Below are 15,578 nucleotides of genomic sequence, written 5' to 3'. Positions count from 1 at the left end.
TTATTCCGTCAGCTAGCCTAGGGAAGGTGTCTAGAAGGCTCTCAGGCAGCAGGGATGGAAGGTCCAAGGAGAGGGGCCTTAACAGACAAGGGGTGGATGCCGAGCAATAACGCAATCCCCTAGACCACTCAGTGTACCCTTTCTTCACAGACACCCCTGCACTTCCAGGCCAAGAGTAAATCAATGATGTTGGCATGCGTCTCTCTCATCCATCCCGCTTGGCAAATGTCAGTCAGTCCCGGGTCCTGGCTGCCTGCCAGCTCCTGCCAGGCTTCTAAGGACCAGACCTAGGAAGTCTGGCCCAAGTCCCAAGCCAAACTCCCTTCACGGGGCTGCCCTCCATCCAAGAGGGGATTCCTGGGGACAGAGGTCAGGAAACCCAGGGAGAGAGAAGAGAGCAGGTCCTTCTGCCCCCTGCCTGGCGCCTGCGTACCAGCACCCAGTGCTGCCAGCTGGGGGACACGGAGCAGCTGCACTGCCTCACGCACCTGTGCCCTACCCCAAAGTGGGGTCAGGCTCAGTTCCATTCCTGGGGCAGCCCAGCACCGTCGTCCCTTCCCCACCTTGCTTAGCGGGTCTGAGGCACCCGCCTCTTCCCTGGCTCACAGACATCCAGGCAAAACAGTGGGACAGGTGGCTAGTTTACAGCTCCCTACAGGATTACTATCAGGTGAACAAGGACAGAACAATATGAGGAAGAGCTCCAGCCCCCTGCAGACCCAGTGAGGACCACAGAGTGGGCGAGACCCCTGCTGGGCACACCCAGGGCTCGCTCCTGGTCTGTGAGTGCCTGCAGTTCACCCTGCTCATACTCTGGCTGGACATGTGAGAGGGTCAAGGTGAAATAGAGTAAGTTTTACTTTAAAGGCATTCCGGTATTTCCTATGAGCAAGAGACAGAGAACGACATAAGGGTCAGCACATCAGCAAAAACGTGAGGTAGGTCTGGACTATCCTTCCTTCTCCTTCCTGGCCCTCCCCCTGCACCCTGCACCCCCAACATGCAGGAGGTGACCAATCAACATCCCGAAGTGGGAGTGCAAGCCCCAAAGGGAGAGGGGTGGGAGGGGTAAGGAGAGACTTTTGCTCTTGTAATGAGGAAACAAACCAAGATGAAAGAACACAAAGGAAGAAAAGAGAGATTGGCTCAAACTCAGAAAACAGACATGGGGGGCAGGGGTGCAGAGAGGTCTGAGAGCCCCTGCTGGGTGCAGGTGGGCTACCGGTGGGAGGTGGGGCCACTGTCTGCTCTCTTACTGGCTTAGAGACAGACGGATGTGGATGAAGGCCAATGTCTCTGATTCTGTGGTGTCCAAGATGGGGTTGCCCAAGACCGCCACCGGCATGCGGGGAGAAACTACAGGCATGTCTCTGGCTATGAATCCTTTATCTACAAGAAAGAAGGGCAGCAGGAGTAGAGTCCCTGAAGTCTGGAGAGGCAAGGTTTCAAAGGCAAACTGATTCCAGGAAACACTTGGCCAGGCTGGGGAATGAGACAGGGAAAGGCACTCCCTAAAGGGTGCCTTATCAACAAGTTACTGCCCTGGGCAACCGCAGCTCAGGCGGCTGGGAGCTCTGGAAACAGTCTAGAACAGGTGCTGCAGAGTTATCTGCCGGAGGGCTGGAGGAAGGAGCTGGGGTAGTCATCCACCAACTTCAGCCATTGGCTGAGGGCTCCCGGGGCAGCGTTTCTAAGGTACTTTGCGGCCTGGCGCGCAAGCGGGCAGAGCGGGCCCTGGCAGCCTGCGGAGGTTCCGGGAGGCAGATGCCGGCAGGGGAAGCAGACCCTTTACCAAGGGTCCGGAGGGGATTTGGGTGGGGTACCAACTACCAGCCATCGGGAGGCCCGCGGTGTGTGGGGAGCCGGTAAACTTACAGCCCAAGGGACTGAGTGCAACTTGGTGGATAGGCCTAAAAACTGGCTCACCTGGTGCATGTGTTGCCGGAGCCTATAATTCAGAGACATTTCGTTCACTTGGCATCGTTAGTGCACAGAGCATGCCGCATGGGCGCCTTTTTCAGATAAACGCAGCTGAGTGACGAAAACAGCCACGTCGATCACTTTTGTGAGGCTCCAGAAAGAATTACCCATCTCCTGGCTTTCTTCAAAAGACTGTTCTCGACAAAATGTTCAGAACGGTTTCCTGTCGACTCTGGAGTGGGCTGAGGTGGCGGGGCATTTGCTCTTGTACTCAAGACCCCGGATGTGGGGGGACAAAGGGCTCGTTTTCAAAATCCCGCCAGGGCCCACTTTGCCCCCTTGCCAGCTTCTGTTCTGGAAACAGCCCAGAAGTTAAAGGCGGCTGGGACAGAAGAGCTCTGGTTGGTGCGGCTTTCCTTTAGGGTCTGAGGACCCCTGCTTTGTAGCAGGCAGGGATGCGCGTGGGCTTCCTGAGCACTGTGCAGGAAATCCAGGTTCAAGCTGACCCCGAGGACAACCCGACCCTCACAGCCGGGGCCATTCAGGTGGCCTGTGCTTTAAAGCACGTGGGGGATGCGTGCGGGGACACGCTGGGGGCTGCAGAGTTGTCCAGCTGCCGTTGCTGGGGCCACAGCGGCCCCCTGGAGATGCTCCCTGGCCAGGCTGAGCGGGGTGCACCCTTCTCCAGGCAGCTGCTGGACCCCGCGACAGCTTTCCAGGGCAGAGAGCATCTCACAGTCTCAGCTGTCTCCTCGGGAGGTCACCTGGGGCTCCTTACGTCCTTGACTACACGCTTATAATAAACACGAGCAATCTAAAACAAGCCTCCCAAACCCTCAGAGGACGAGGGGCCGAGGCTGGAGTTTGGCGTCCCCCCAGAGACACCTCCTCCCGCCTCCCCCCCCCCCCACTCGTGCCCGCCTGGACAGGCCGAAGTTCTGAGCAATGTCTTGGCTTGGGCCTGATCCACCTTGGAATCTGGGGAGCTGGGGAAATGGGGACAAGCCCCGAAGGCATCTGTACTGGCGGGGAGGGGGGGCTTTTAACCTGCCCTCCCCCAGGAGGTGTGGAACAAAAACCATGTCTCCTGTATCTCATCCTTTTGCCTCCCCTTTCCCTAAAGTCTCTGCCAATCGCAGTTCTTCTCTTCCCCATCCTGGCACCAGGGCTGCCCACCCTGCTTCTCTCTGCCCACTCCCTCGCCACCCACCCACAGGCCTGCCTGCCAGGTCCCAGGCTGAGGAGCGGCTATTAATTATTAAAGCAAACAAAAGCATTTCCTAGCAGGGAGGCCAGCCTGCAGCTGCTTACAGGAAAGGCAGCCCCAGCTGGCTTCCCTCTCAGGGCCTGCCCGTGTGCTGGGACCAGCTCAAGGCGGAGGGCGGGTTTGGGTCTTGCAGGGGTCTCCCTGGGCTGCCGCCGGGGCCGCGCACCTCAGCAAGAGGACGTGGTCTGCAGGGTCATCCGGGGCACACGGGCTGGGGCTGGGACCTGCCGCTTGGAGATGAAGTCACAGCGCTGGCCAGGGATCCTTGCGCAGAGCTCCCCACTGAGAAGTTCCCGCCAGCCCTCTGCACCCGACTTCCCTTCCCTCCCCTGTTGCCTCTCCAGGGCAAGGGCACGGAGCCCCTCTTTTCTCCCTACCCCTCTTCTGCTCAGGACTTCCTTCCTCTTGGCAGAGAGCCTCCCTTACCCATCTGGGCAGGTCCTGGGCCTTCTCCACCCCTCCCTTCTGTACAATTTGGCTGTCCCAGTACCCGGTTCCTGGAGTCAGGTGGATCTTGGAGTCCACCGACGTGGAGAGGGGAGCCCAGCAGAAAGGGATTTGGGAACTTTCTAACATCCACTCCTGTGTCCTTCAGCAGATCCTCGTTGGCCCCCCTGCTGACTGCTCTAGCCTGTCCTGGTGCTGAGGACACCAGGATGAATAAGCCACTATCCTGGCCCTAAAGGAAGGCACAGGCTGGAGGGGCACAGGCTGACTGATACTGCGGCCAGTATCCTTAGGCAGCACTAAGAACTGTGCCTGAGGTCCGGGTGGGAGGGCGCAAATGTTGGAGGTGCTGGGGTGAGGGGTGGTCCCCGAGACCATAAGACTTTATTCAGTGGGTTTTGTGCATGCTGGGGCCAGGGGAACTGTTTCAAGAGGCGTTGTTAGATGCCATGTATCAGGTCAAGGGCTCCAAGGGAGTTTGGGGCCAGACGGAGATGAGCCTTGAGTGCTGAATACCTGGGAGGAAGTAGGGGTGACTGAAGGTTTTAACTGGAGAGGAACAGAGTGGAGAAAAGTTCTTTGGAAATATTGCTCTGGTCCCCCCTGGGCATGGTAGATGATTTGGGGGGGGATGAGAGACTGGGCCTGGAGCAGTGGGCTAGGAGGCTGAGGTGGGGGGGGAGGGAGGTTAACCTTCAAACCTGGGAGGAAAGACGTGGAGGGCAAGGGAGTGCTACTGTTAAAAGTTGACCTCAGACTGTGAGGAAACGTCTAGAAGCCTTGACAATCAGGGGGCTGTGGGGCAAAGGCATCAAGGACACTGTCAGATCCCAAGCAGCCTTGGGGAAGAGTGCTCCTGGGCACGTTTCCCAGAGGTGCGACGGGGCGGAGCTGGGCAGAGGTTGAAGAGGCAGGGGCAGAGAAAGGAAGGTTGGTTGTTGCTGTTTCAGGAGGGAAAGACCAGAGCAGAGGACTGACTGGGGACCAAGACACAAACTGGAGAGACGACGGGCCGCTGTTAGAAGAATGAGGAGAAAGGTTCAGCGTGCTCCCCTGTGGAAGGAGGGGGCCCAGAGTCCCCCAAATGGGGGCAGGGCCTCCCAGTCTGTGCCCTGAGGCCCAGAAGTCTCTGGACTTGCAGAGAAGGAGCCCAGGCCTGAAGAAATGCCCCCTCGCCAAACTGGGGAAGCCTACTGAGTCCCAGCAATGTGGCCCTGGGGACTCAGACTGGACACCTCAGTGCCACTCAAGAATGCCCGCGTGCAGATGACACCCCTGCTGGTCAGATCCCCTGGCAAAGGGCCTCATCCCTGCACTTCTGTAACTACACAGGCTACAAGTGCACTGCCTCCTTGTGCATCTGCTTCCCCCTCATCAAATCTGCTGGCTCGAGACAGATGCAGAGGGGCAGGTGGGAGAGAAATAAGGGACTTACACCCCCGAGGCCCCACTGGACCTCTTCACCTACTCTTACAAGGAGCTCTCACCACAGCCGATGGTGGAGAAAAAGAGGGAGCCCCCCATTAAGAAACTGACCACCTCAAATTAAATAAAACACCAGAACCAACAGAAAAACAGGCAGGATACAGAATTGTATACACAGCCGGGGGGGGGGGGGGGTGGGGTGGCGGGGGGAATGTGAATGGGAAAAAAGATGGGAAGGAAATACACTAAAACGTTAACGGTCGTTGTATTAGAAAAGGTGGGTTTTGGTTTGCTACTTACCCATTTTTCTGAAATATAGTTATATCATGAGGAAAGCTATGTAAATTAATTCATCGGCAAGACCCTCTCCTCTTGAAGAGATGAGTTCCAGAGAGAGCCGCCCTCCCCCCCCCCCCACCCAGCACTCCCTCCGACAATCAGGAAAGGACAGGGGTGCAGAAACACAGGGTTCAGTTCACACATGAAGCAAGGTGTGTGTCTGTAAGGGCTGAGGTTCGGGTTGGTGTCCCCTGAACAGGCTTGGGGATGTGAATGTTGGGGCAGGGTGCCAGACCTGCTCTGCCCTGGCACCCCCCTCTCCCCATCAGAATCCCCTCAGGCTGCTGGACAAGTAGCTGTTCAGACCCCTGGGAAGCCCAGCTCCCAAGTGCCCTGGGGGTGTGCAGAGGCAGCACCTCCCTAGTCCCAACCACTGAGAACTCCCGGCAGGAGAGCTAACATCCCCCTCCCAGCCCCAACGCACACGCACCGCCCACAAGCAGGGGCACAACAAGTCCGCGGTCCAGGTGTTACGAGGAACAGGTCAACAAACCTTTTAAACTTCCTTCCCAAATCCAGGAGTCCATTCCCCACCCAGGCCCCCTGCCCATACTCCTGCAAAGGCGTCAGAGGAGATGGGCATGGGTGCTGGGTTCCCAGGGACCCTCTGCCTCCCCCAGGACCACCAGGAAACCACTTTGAGGAGAGGCGGGACCTGAGCGCCCTGCCCCAGCCCCAGCCCCAGCCCCAATCATTCAAGCCAAGTCGACTGCCCACCTCGCTTCTTCCCTACTCTTCAGCCCCCAGCCGCTTCTCTGGCTCTGGCACACCCCCCTCCTTCAACTCTGAGGGGCGTGGGAAAGCAGAAAGGGGGCTGGGTTTTGTGCCTTTCCTGGCAGAGAGCCGCGGAATTGGACAAGGAGAGGCAGTGGGACTGCCCACGAAGGAGGGGTTGGCTGTTCCTTGACAGCCGGTGGCTGTGGGGCATGGCTCAGGGACAGCAGGCAGCGGGGATACCTTCTACTCTAGAGCCGTGGACCGCCCGGCCCCGGAGCGACAGTCAGAAACCAGAAATCAGAGCCGGGACCGCGGCAGAGGTGGCAGAAGCCCCGCCCCGGCCCGCCCCACAGCCTCAGGAGGAAGCAGAGGCACTCGGGGCAGGGTGGGCAGGAGAGCTTGCCGGCACTGTCCAGAGTTGGGGGCTCCCCCCCACCCCTCGCCCCAGCAGCTCAGCAGGCTGAGCGAAGGCGGCGCGGAGCACTCCAGCCCGAGCGCACTGGGTCGCGTCCGAGCGCTTACCTCTGCGCCGCGGTGCTGGCGTCCAGGATGCCCGCGCCCTGCATCCAGGAGCGCACCGAGCCCAGGCCGGCGGGCAGCAGCGGCTCCTCCTTCAGGTTCAGCCCGCCGCGGGGCAGAGTGTCCTGCGCGGGGAACATAAGGGCGCGCAGTCGGTGGGCGCCCCCGCCGCCGGGAATGCGGTCCCGCCGCGGCTGCGGGCGTCTCGGCTCGGCCCGACCCGACGGCACCGGGCGCCTCCGGGAGCTCAGCGCAGCGCCCAGTCCCCGCGTCTCAGTGCGCGCTCGCCTCTCGGGCGCTCCCTCGGAGAAAGCGGGTCCGCGAGCGCCGGCGCTGTCCCCTCCCCTCCCGGGGCGCGGGGCGGGGAGATGGAGGGATTCCCCCGCGGCCTGAGCGCCGGCGGGCGGACTGCGAGCGAGGCGGGGAGGGCGGGAGCGGAGCCGGCACCCGGTCCGCGCGGAGGCGCCCCAGAGGCGCGCTCTGGCGGCTGCCCAGGGCCGCGGTCGTCGGAGGGGGGGGGGCGAGCGCCCCGGGAGCTGCCTCCGGCGAGGCGGGGGCGCGGGGCCGCCCGCCCTTTCCCCCTCACCGCCCCCACCTCCCGCCCGCCCGCGGCGCCGGCGCGGGGCGCTGATTACCATCCGGGAGGCGGAGGCTGCTGGCGCGGAGCTCGGCGGCGGCGGCGGCGGCGACAGCGGCGGCAGCGGCGGCAGGAGCAGCAGCAGCCGCGCGTCCCGGGGAAAGGCAGGGGCAGCGCCGGGCCAGCAGACGCCGCCGCCGCCGCCGCCGCCGGCTCCCCGCGTGCCCCGGCGCCCCGGCCCTGCCGCAGCCCCGGGCGGCAGCACCTGGAGCAGCAGCAGCAGCAGCCCGGCCGACTCCCCCCGGGGCCCGGTTCCCGCGCCGCCCCGCCGCGGCCGCCGCCGGCCGCCGCTCCCCGGGGCCTGGCCGCGGGCCCGGGCCATCCCGCCGCCGCCGCCGCCGCCGCCGCTCCCGGGGGAGCGGGAGTCGAAGGGAGGGAGCGCGGGCGGGAGGAGGGATGGCGGGAGCGGGCGGGCCCAGGGGACTGGGGGCCGGGGGAGGCGGGGGCGGGGCGGCGCGGCCGGCCGAGGGGCGGCCGGGGACGTGACATCATCGGGGGAGGAGCGGCTGGGCCCGGGCCGCCGCGGTGGGGCGGATCCTGGCGAGTCGGTCGCCGGGGCTGGGGGCTGCGGCCTGGCCGAGGCCGCGGGGAGGAACGCGGGGGACGGGCGGGCCCCGGGAGGCCCGGGCTGGGGGGCAGACGGGGCTGCGACGCGAGGGAGCCAGGCCAAAGCCAGGGGAGCGCGCCACGCCGCCCTCAGAAACCTCCGCCGCCTCGGGGTCGCCGCGGGACAGAGCTCGGGCTTCTGGCCTCACCTCCCTCTCCGAGTACCCGCCGTATTCCCCGCGCTGACACCCTGTTCCTGCATTTGCTGCTCATTCCGACGCCTCCAAGCTTTTACTCTTGTTCTTTGCTCACCCTGCTGTCCTCCTTGTATTTCCCCCTGGTGAACCTGACCTCGGTGTGACCTCAGCCTAGGACTCAAAGCTCCCTCTCTCTCTTAGGCTGGGCCCCAGACAGCCGAGCGAGCGGCGTCCCTGCGCACCCCATCCCTAGGCCCCTTCCCTGGGTTGCCTAAACCTACAGCACGTTCGTTGGCGGACCGTGCCTTCCTGAAACCTCTTGATTTCTGATTGCCAGTTAGACACTGGGGACTCAGAGTTAGGACTCCGAGCCCAACGCACCTCCTCTTTCTCCCCAGCGTCTTCCTTCGCGGGTTTCATTACTTCTTTCTTTGTTTTTTTTAGTTTCTGGCACAAAAATCAACTCACCCTTGTTCCCAGGAGCAGAGCCGTTTCTGCCCCTTCCCTCACACTCTGGCCTGGTGTATGCTGGCTAAGCTTTGAACAAGCCCAGAAGGAGTCCAGTACTGCCCTGCAGGGCGGCATGGGGGTGTCCTGCTCTGCCTGCGACTTGCCCTTTGCTGCCCCCCCCCCCCCCCGCGGAATACCACTTTCAGGCCCCAGCTGATTCCCATCCTGTTGGGGGGACCTCCAAGTGTGTAGTTGGGGAGCCACCCACATCGACCTAGATGAGGGGTCCCAGGGGACACTGCTGGGCCTCCTATCACCCCGGAGGCTCCCCTACCTTCTCTCTTGACTTCTCGCCTCTTCTCCATGTCTCCCTCCCCATCACCTGCAGGACCTGTGGCTCCCACCCGGACTTCCCCAGGTGTCAGCTTTAACCCCGGGTGAGATTATCAAAGGTAGGTCTCTCCCTAGGGTGAATTCTTCTGCCAGTCTCTTTCCTGACTCTAAATCCTTGCTCCTCCCAGCGTGGGCCCTGGACCACCAGCATCAGCACTACCTGGAGCTTGTTAGAAAGGCAGAATCTTAGGCGCTTCCCCGGGTCCGCTGAATCGGAACCTACAGTTTTACAAGAGCCCAGGGGACGTATGCACCCATCACGGTTGGGAAGCGTTGCTTTAGAGAAACCCTCACAGCTTTCTGCACTTGCTTCACGCCTCTCTCTGACCTTCAAACCTACCTCTGGCTCTCTACATTTCCAGCAGACAGCCTACCTCTTACTTCACGGAGAGGATCCGGGGAATGGCGGCCGGATCCTGCCTGTCTCTCTCAGCCGTTCGTGGTTTTCATCCATTCTCAGTCTTATCGCCCATTCTGTTCTCTCCTTGCACCCCCGAAAAACATGCGGACCCAGGGACCCCTTTACTAAGTCCCATCTTCTCTACCTCCTGATGCTGCCCCATCTGGTCGTCCTTCTTTCCTCTGCTCAGACCTCCGCATTCTTAAAGGAACCCTCCCCCTGTCCCCGCCTCCCCCGCCAACATGTGCCCCTCCTGTGTCTGAGAGTCCTGGGAGCACTCCACCAAGGATGCCTCCCCAGCCCCCAGCAAGCCACTCCTAAACCCTGGCGGTCTGGCTCCCTTCCAGCTCTGCCGCTGTTTGCTCTTTTCTCAGGCCTCAGGCCCTCCGACTCCCTGCGGCACTGGGCTCTCCAGCCTCCCCCCTCCCTCCCAGGGAAGCCATCCAGATGGTCAGACCACTCTGCCTCTCTTGACCCCGTGAGTGCCCCGGGTTGCTGTGCCTTGCTGCCTTCTCCCTCCTCCCTCCAGAGAGCCGGTGATCTTCCACAGCCTCAGAGGCTGTCTTGGGGACGTGATTTCCTAGTGTGGGCCTCCGTCCTGCTTCCGCCAGTCCTGAATATCAGCTGGTGAGGACAGAGGCGGCCTTGACTCCCTGGGGAGGAGGGGAGCACCTGCCTCCATGGAGGGTCCCTAACGCAATAGCTCTGTCCCTGGGCCTGGGATGTGGCTGCTTCGTCTCCACAAACCAGCTCCTCCTCCTGCCCCCCCCACCCCCACCCCTCTTGTCTGTCCACGGCACCTCCTCCTGATGCTCATCAGGCTTGGAGCCCAGGGGTTCATCTCGGATACTTTCCTCACCCTGACCACAGCCAACTCTTTGTCAGATTGTAAGGATTCCCCCTCGGGGTCCTCTTCCCTGCCCCAGTGCCCACAGTGAGTATCTTTAACAATGAAACTTATTGGTCCTCTACTGGACTCCACTCTGGCTTGGAGGAGAACTCCGCCCTTGTCTGATGATGACCATCGTAGCTATCTCCCTGCCCCCAGCTGCCCAGCCCAGTCACCCTCCATTCTCCTGCCACCACTTGCTTAGAAACTTCCAGATGTTCACGGCTCCCCGAGTAGACATTTAGGGACTTAGTTTAGGGACATTCTGAGCCCTTTGATGCCTGATCTGGATGTCCCTTGCCACTCTTCCCTCCATTCCCTTTCTGTGCTAGTCCCTTGCTTACCTGACACCAAAGATCTTACTCCTCCCCCAACACAGGCTACCACTGTCAACAGCAGGCCTTTCATCTGGCTGGTTCCTGGGGGGGCGGGGGGGGGGGAGGGCGTGCCCTCACTGTTGCCCCACCTTTCTTCTCTGGAAGCAACAGGGTCCACGTTCCTCTTCATGATGGTTGAAGGGCTTGGCTGTTGCAGATCTTCACGGCTCTAGAAGACTCTTCCCAAAGTAGGGTTGGGGTATGGGTGCTCAGAGTTAACCCGGGGCAGAAAGGGACTGTTAATGGCACTGAGCTAAGACCAGGTTGGATGGGCTCCTGACTTGTATGGGTTTCTATTATTAACCACATGGACTAGAAAGAAACCACCCAGGATGGTGTCTGAGGCTTCCCAGGTCCTGCAGCCCCAGAGAAAGGCTTCTGGGTTAGAGCCACTGCACCAAGGGGCAAGGCCTCTGGGTGATGACGGTTATCAGTTGGGCCAGTAAATGGAAGGCCAGCGAGGAAAGTCTGAGTCAGTCCTTGTGGTTGGAGGTAAGTGTCTCTGCTTTAGATCCAGCAAGTCTGTTTCTTGGAATTCCGTGTGTGTTTTTCTGTCTTGTGCTTCATGGGCACCACGGTGTGGCGGCGAGAGCCTGGTGAATGAACACTCAGTGTCACTGCAGAGTGAGTGACCTGGGCTGTAAAGATGCAGGGGCGAGTACTGGGGCCAGTACAGAAGAAGGGCCTGAGCTTGAGACCAGGACAGCATCTGTAAAGGCCAGTAGAGCTGAACGCGTGGATTTGCAGTACGGACTTCAAGGTGGAGCACCTGGAGCATCCCAGGGGATGCAGGAGAGCAGAGCATTTTCCCTGTAGGTCTGGGCCTTAAAACAGTATTTCAAAAATCAAAACTAACTCTCTGTCTCTCTCTCTCTCCCCCACACCCCCTCCCTCTCTCCAAAAGGGGGCTGCAACACCACAGACAACCGATCCCAGGTGGTGCATTAGGCACAAGGCTCCAGGCCAGGCTGAGTGTTGGGCCGCAGCGCCCCCTGGAGGCCCAGGAGATTCAGGCACTTGGATCCACTTCAAGGTCAAGTTTTCTGATAGGAATTAACAGAGGGACAGAATAAACATACTAAAGCATCCACTAAATACGGTTGTTCGCGTGTTCCGTGAAGAAAAAGAAAATGCCTGGGGCCGTTCCAGAAGGTTTCCTTGTGAGTATGCCCCAGCTCTCAGTCTTCCTCCTGGCTGACTTCCCCCGTTGCCAGGGGAAAGACCCACACTACAGGTGTTCGTCTTGCCTTGGGATCCCTCCCACTCCCGAATCTAGGTTGCGTTACTCAGTGTTGAATAATACACAATTGGAGTCAACACTCTGGAAGAAGAGTTGAGCTCCCATCTCCAATTTCTGGGCTAAAAGACAGATTGCATGTCCCCTCAATTTTCCTGGTTGTCCACACCCCTACCAGTCACGAACCATCTCAAAGACAACTAGTCTCACCCTCACTGAGGCAGAGGAAGGGGACTGTTTTACCTGGTGCAGCAAGATGTGCTTTGTTCATCCAGAAGCTTTCAGAGAAGGCCCTGGGACCTGCAGATTTCCAAACTAATGCTGTAGCAACAGCCAACACTGTCCCTGGAGGCCTGCCCCTTAGCTATCCACAGGCAGTGGTGGAAAATCAGAAATAAAAGCACGTGAGTGTGATATATATATTTACTTGTGGGGCAAGATCAAATTCCTTTTCTGATGGCTGTGGGGTCAACAGGAAAGGAAGCCATCGTTTCTGAGATAAAACAGGGTAGGGTAAGGGAGGAGGGGAGGTGGGAAGGGGCTGTTTTTCACCTTGTCCTGGGTGAAGTGAGGAGATGGCCCGGCAAAGGCCAATTCTCCAGGAGGCTCAAGCCTCAGGGACCCTCATCCACACAGGCCCCTGCCAAGGCCCTTTGAAGGCTCCTTGCAGTGCATTCCCATGGTTATATATAATTGTGTTTTCATAAGTTTGTATATTTCTTTAAAAATTTTTTTATGTTTATTGATCTTTGAGAGAGAGAGAGCACAAGCAGGAGGGGCAGAGAGAGAGAGAGAGAGACAGAATCTGAAGCAGGCTCCAGGCTCCGAGCTGTCAGCACAGAGCCGGATGTGGAGCTCGAACTCATGAATCGTGAAATCATGACCTGAGTTGAAGTGGGATGTTTAACCGACTGGGCGCCCCAGTTTGTATGTTTCTTCTGAAAGAGCAAAATCCCCTTTGGTTTTATGAGCTTCAGGCTCCCCTGAACCTACATCTTCCCATAGGACCTGGAGCTGGGTAGGAACTGTGCAGGTAAATGATTATAAAGGCCTAAACTAAGGCAGATCGAGGGGGACTGAGAGGAACAGAAGAGAGATACCTCTTAATGAAAACGCGCTGTCACTTACTGACCTGTAGCTCTTGCTGATGGGGGTGGGGGGAGGTGGTTTGCCTCTCCTCTGGTGTCCATACTGTTCAGAATAGTGCCTAGCACACGAATACTTGTATAATGAATACTTGTCTGGGAGGTACAGGTCAGGAACTCATGACTAACTAGGTATGTGGGGGTCCCACAGAGTGCTCCAAATAGATGGGCTTAGTACACCCACCACCTGTCCCCCAGCCCTGCCCTGTCACCCGGACCCATTCCTGAGGTAGAAAGCATCAAGGTCTCTCCCTTTTAACCTTCGATGGCCACTTGGCCAGTGGGAGCCAGGTCCTTGGGATGCACCACACAGTGAAAAGGACTCGGGGTCTGGAGACTCGAGTAGGCAACACTCTTGCCTAATTATCATTATAGTTAATATAATTAAATATTATCACCTAGTTATCCTTAGCGTCAGTCACTTCCTGGGGTGCTGAGGGTCCACTGGTGCGACGGTTAAGTGTTTCACAACCGCCCCTCAAAAAATAAACCTGATTTGTAGCATCTCCTGATTTTCTTTTCTTCTTTTTTCAAAAAATTTTTTTAATGTTTATTTATTTTTGAAAGAGAGAGATAGCACTCGAGTGGGGGGGGGGGTTGGGCAAAGAGAGGGAGACATAGATTCTGAGGCAGGTTCCAGGCTCTGAGCGGTCAGCACAGAGCCCAATGCAGGGCTCGAACTCATGGACCATGAGATCATGACTTGAGCCAAAGCTGGACGCTTAACCGACCGAGCCACCCAGGCGCCCCACGTTTGCCAGTTTTCATGAGGTATGTTTCCACCATGGCTAGTTTCAAACTACTAATGTTCCTGAACGTGTTGGGAAGAGACGCACACAAGAAGTTCTCCAGAGCCCAGGCAAGCAGAAGTAAAGCGCCCCGGTGTGGGCCCCAGTGACACAAGCTTCCCCTTGAACAAGAATGGCGGACAAGGGGACTCCATGTTCTGGGTCAGGCTGCATGTGGGCAGTTTTTACTGGCGACGTCACTTCAGATTAGGTGAAAGGTATGTGGGTGATCAATTTGGCTCAATGCCCACCTTTTTTTTTTTTTTAGGTTTTCAAAAAAGGTTGATTTTTAAACAAATTATAGTATAACAGTAATTTTACACATACACTCGATAATTTTTTTTTGCACATATATACCCATATAACCCCTGTTCAGATTAAGATACAAGCCCTTTTCCACATCCCAGCAGCCTCTCTGGAACCTCCACCCCATCAATGCATGCCCCTCTCCTGACTTCTATTTTTTTTTATTAATTTAATTTTTTTTTTAATTTACATCCAAATTAGTTAGCATATAGTGCAACAATGATTTCAGGAGTAGATTCCTTAGTGCCCCTTACCCACGTAGCCCATCCCCCCTCCCACAACCCCTCCAGTAACCCTGTTTGTTGTCCAGATTTATGAATCTCTTCTGTTTTGTCCCCCTCCCTGTTTTTACATTATTTTTGTTTCCCTTTCCTTATGTTCACGTGTTCTGTGTCTTAAAGTCCTCATATGAGTGAAGTCATATGATATTTGTCTTTCTCTGACTAATTTCGCTTAGCCTAATACCCTCCAGTTCCATCCATGTAGTTGCAAATGGCAAGAGGTCATTCTTTTTGATTGCCGAGTAATACTCCATTGTATATATATATACCACATCTTCTTTATCCATTCATCCATCGATGGACATTTGGGCTCTTTCCATACTTTGGCTATTGTTGATAGTGCTGCTATAAACATGGGGGTGCATGTGTCCCTTCAAAACAGCACACCTGTATCCCTTGGATAAATGCCTAGTAGTGCGATTGCTGGGTCGTAGGGTAGTTCTATTTTTAGTTTTTTGAGGAACCTCCATACTGTTTTCCAGAGTGGCCGCACCAGCTTACATTCCCATCCTGACTTCCAGCACCGTAAACGAATTTTCTCCATCTTTGGAGTTCATCTAAATGGCATCATGCACTGTGTGGTTTTCTTGTATCTGGCTTTTACTCATTGTTATATCTGTGGGATTTTATCCATGTGTCATGGGTAAGAGTTTTCCCATTTCTGGGTAGTTTTCCTAGTGCTGACTTTTAATAATTTTACCTCAATAAAAGGTTTTTGTTTTGTTTTAATGCTTCTCATGCCCATCTTTGTCACTCACCTATGAAACTGTGGATTCCACAGGTTGGCCCTCCTGGCCATATACTCAGTCCCCCCAGTGCTCTGTTTCTCCTTGGCCCTGACTCATCCTCCCAAAACATTGGCCATACCACTCAGAGTCCCTTCTCCATAGTTAGCCAACTTCCTCATATTCTCGATATTTCTTGAAAGGTTTCTCTCATCTATAGTCTTTTTTTTTTTTAACATTTATTTATTTTTGAACAGAGAGAGACAGAGCATGAATGGGGGAGGGTCAGAGAGAGGGAGACACAGAATCTGAAACAGGCTCCAGGCTCCGAGCTGTCAGCACAGAGCCCGAGGCGGGGCTCGAACTCACGGACCGCGAGATCATGACCTGAGCCGAAGTCGGCCGCTTAACCGACTGAGCCACCCAGGCGCCCCATCTCATCTATAGTCTTAACTGAAACCTGAGTGACACTGGTTATGAACTGAATATTGATGTCTGAAATTCATATGTTGAGGCCTTAACCCCAATGTGATTGTATTTGGAGATAGGCCTGTGAGGAGGTGATAAAGGTTA

The 15,578-nt window shown here is 57.2% G+C and overlaps 1 protein-coding gene and 2 long non-coding RNA genes across 5 annotated transcripts in view; 2 read left to right on the top strand and 1 right to left on the bottom strand.

The window, feature by feature from the left end:
* The window catches only part of EBF4 (EBF family member 4), a 59,499-nt gene extending 50,036 nt beyond the window's left edge, over nt 1-9,463 (bottom strand). For 2 of the 3 annotated variants that reach the window (XM_023251386.2, XR_006595313.1), the window contains exons 1-2: nt 7,270-7,593; nt 6,638-6,759 (exon numbers count right to left, since the gene is read on the bottom strand). In XM_023251386.2, the coding sequence (XP_023107154.2) occupies nt 6,638-6,759; nt 7,270-7,593 (446 nt within the window). Of the gene's footprint in view, nt 1-6,637; nt 6,760-7,269; nt 7,594-9,231 lie in introns of those variants that run through there. The other variant, XM_023251387.2, reaches the window with a different exon arrangement.
* On the top strand, nt 7,848-13,409 carry LOC109498057. The gene is made up of 2 exons (XR_002741028.2): nt 7,848-8,916; nt 9,632-13,409. It is a non-coding gene; the product is annotated as an uncharacterized LOC109498057 (long non-coding RNA).
* A 138-nt stretch (nt 13,410-13,547) lies between these two features.
* LOC111559701 lies at nt 13,548-15,009 on the top strand. The gene is made up of 2 exons (XR_002740818.2): nt 13,548-13,911; nt 14,763-15,009. It is a non-coding gene; the product is annotated as an uncharacterized LOC111559701 (long non-coding RNA).
* The last annotated feature ends 569 nt before the right edge of the window (nt 15,010-15,578 follow it).

The sequence above is a fragment of the Felis catus genome, chromosome A3 (genome assembly GCF_018350175.1).
Source record: "Felis catus isolate Fca126 chromosome A3, F.catus_Fca126_mat1.0, whole genome shotgun sequence".
NCBI classification, from domain to species: Eukaryota; Metazoa; Chordata; class Mammalia; order Carnivora; family Felidae; genus Felis; species Felis catus.
The sequence above is the reverse complement of the archived record's forward strand: the minus strand, read 5'-3'. Positions and strand labels throughout refer to the sequence as shown.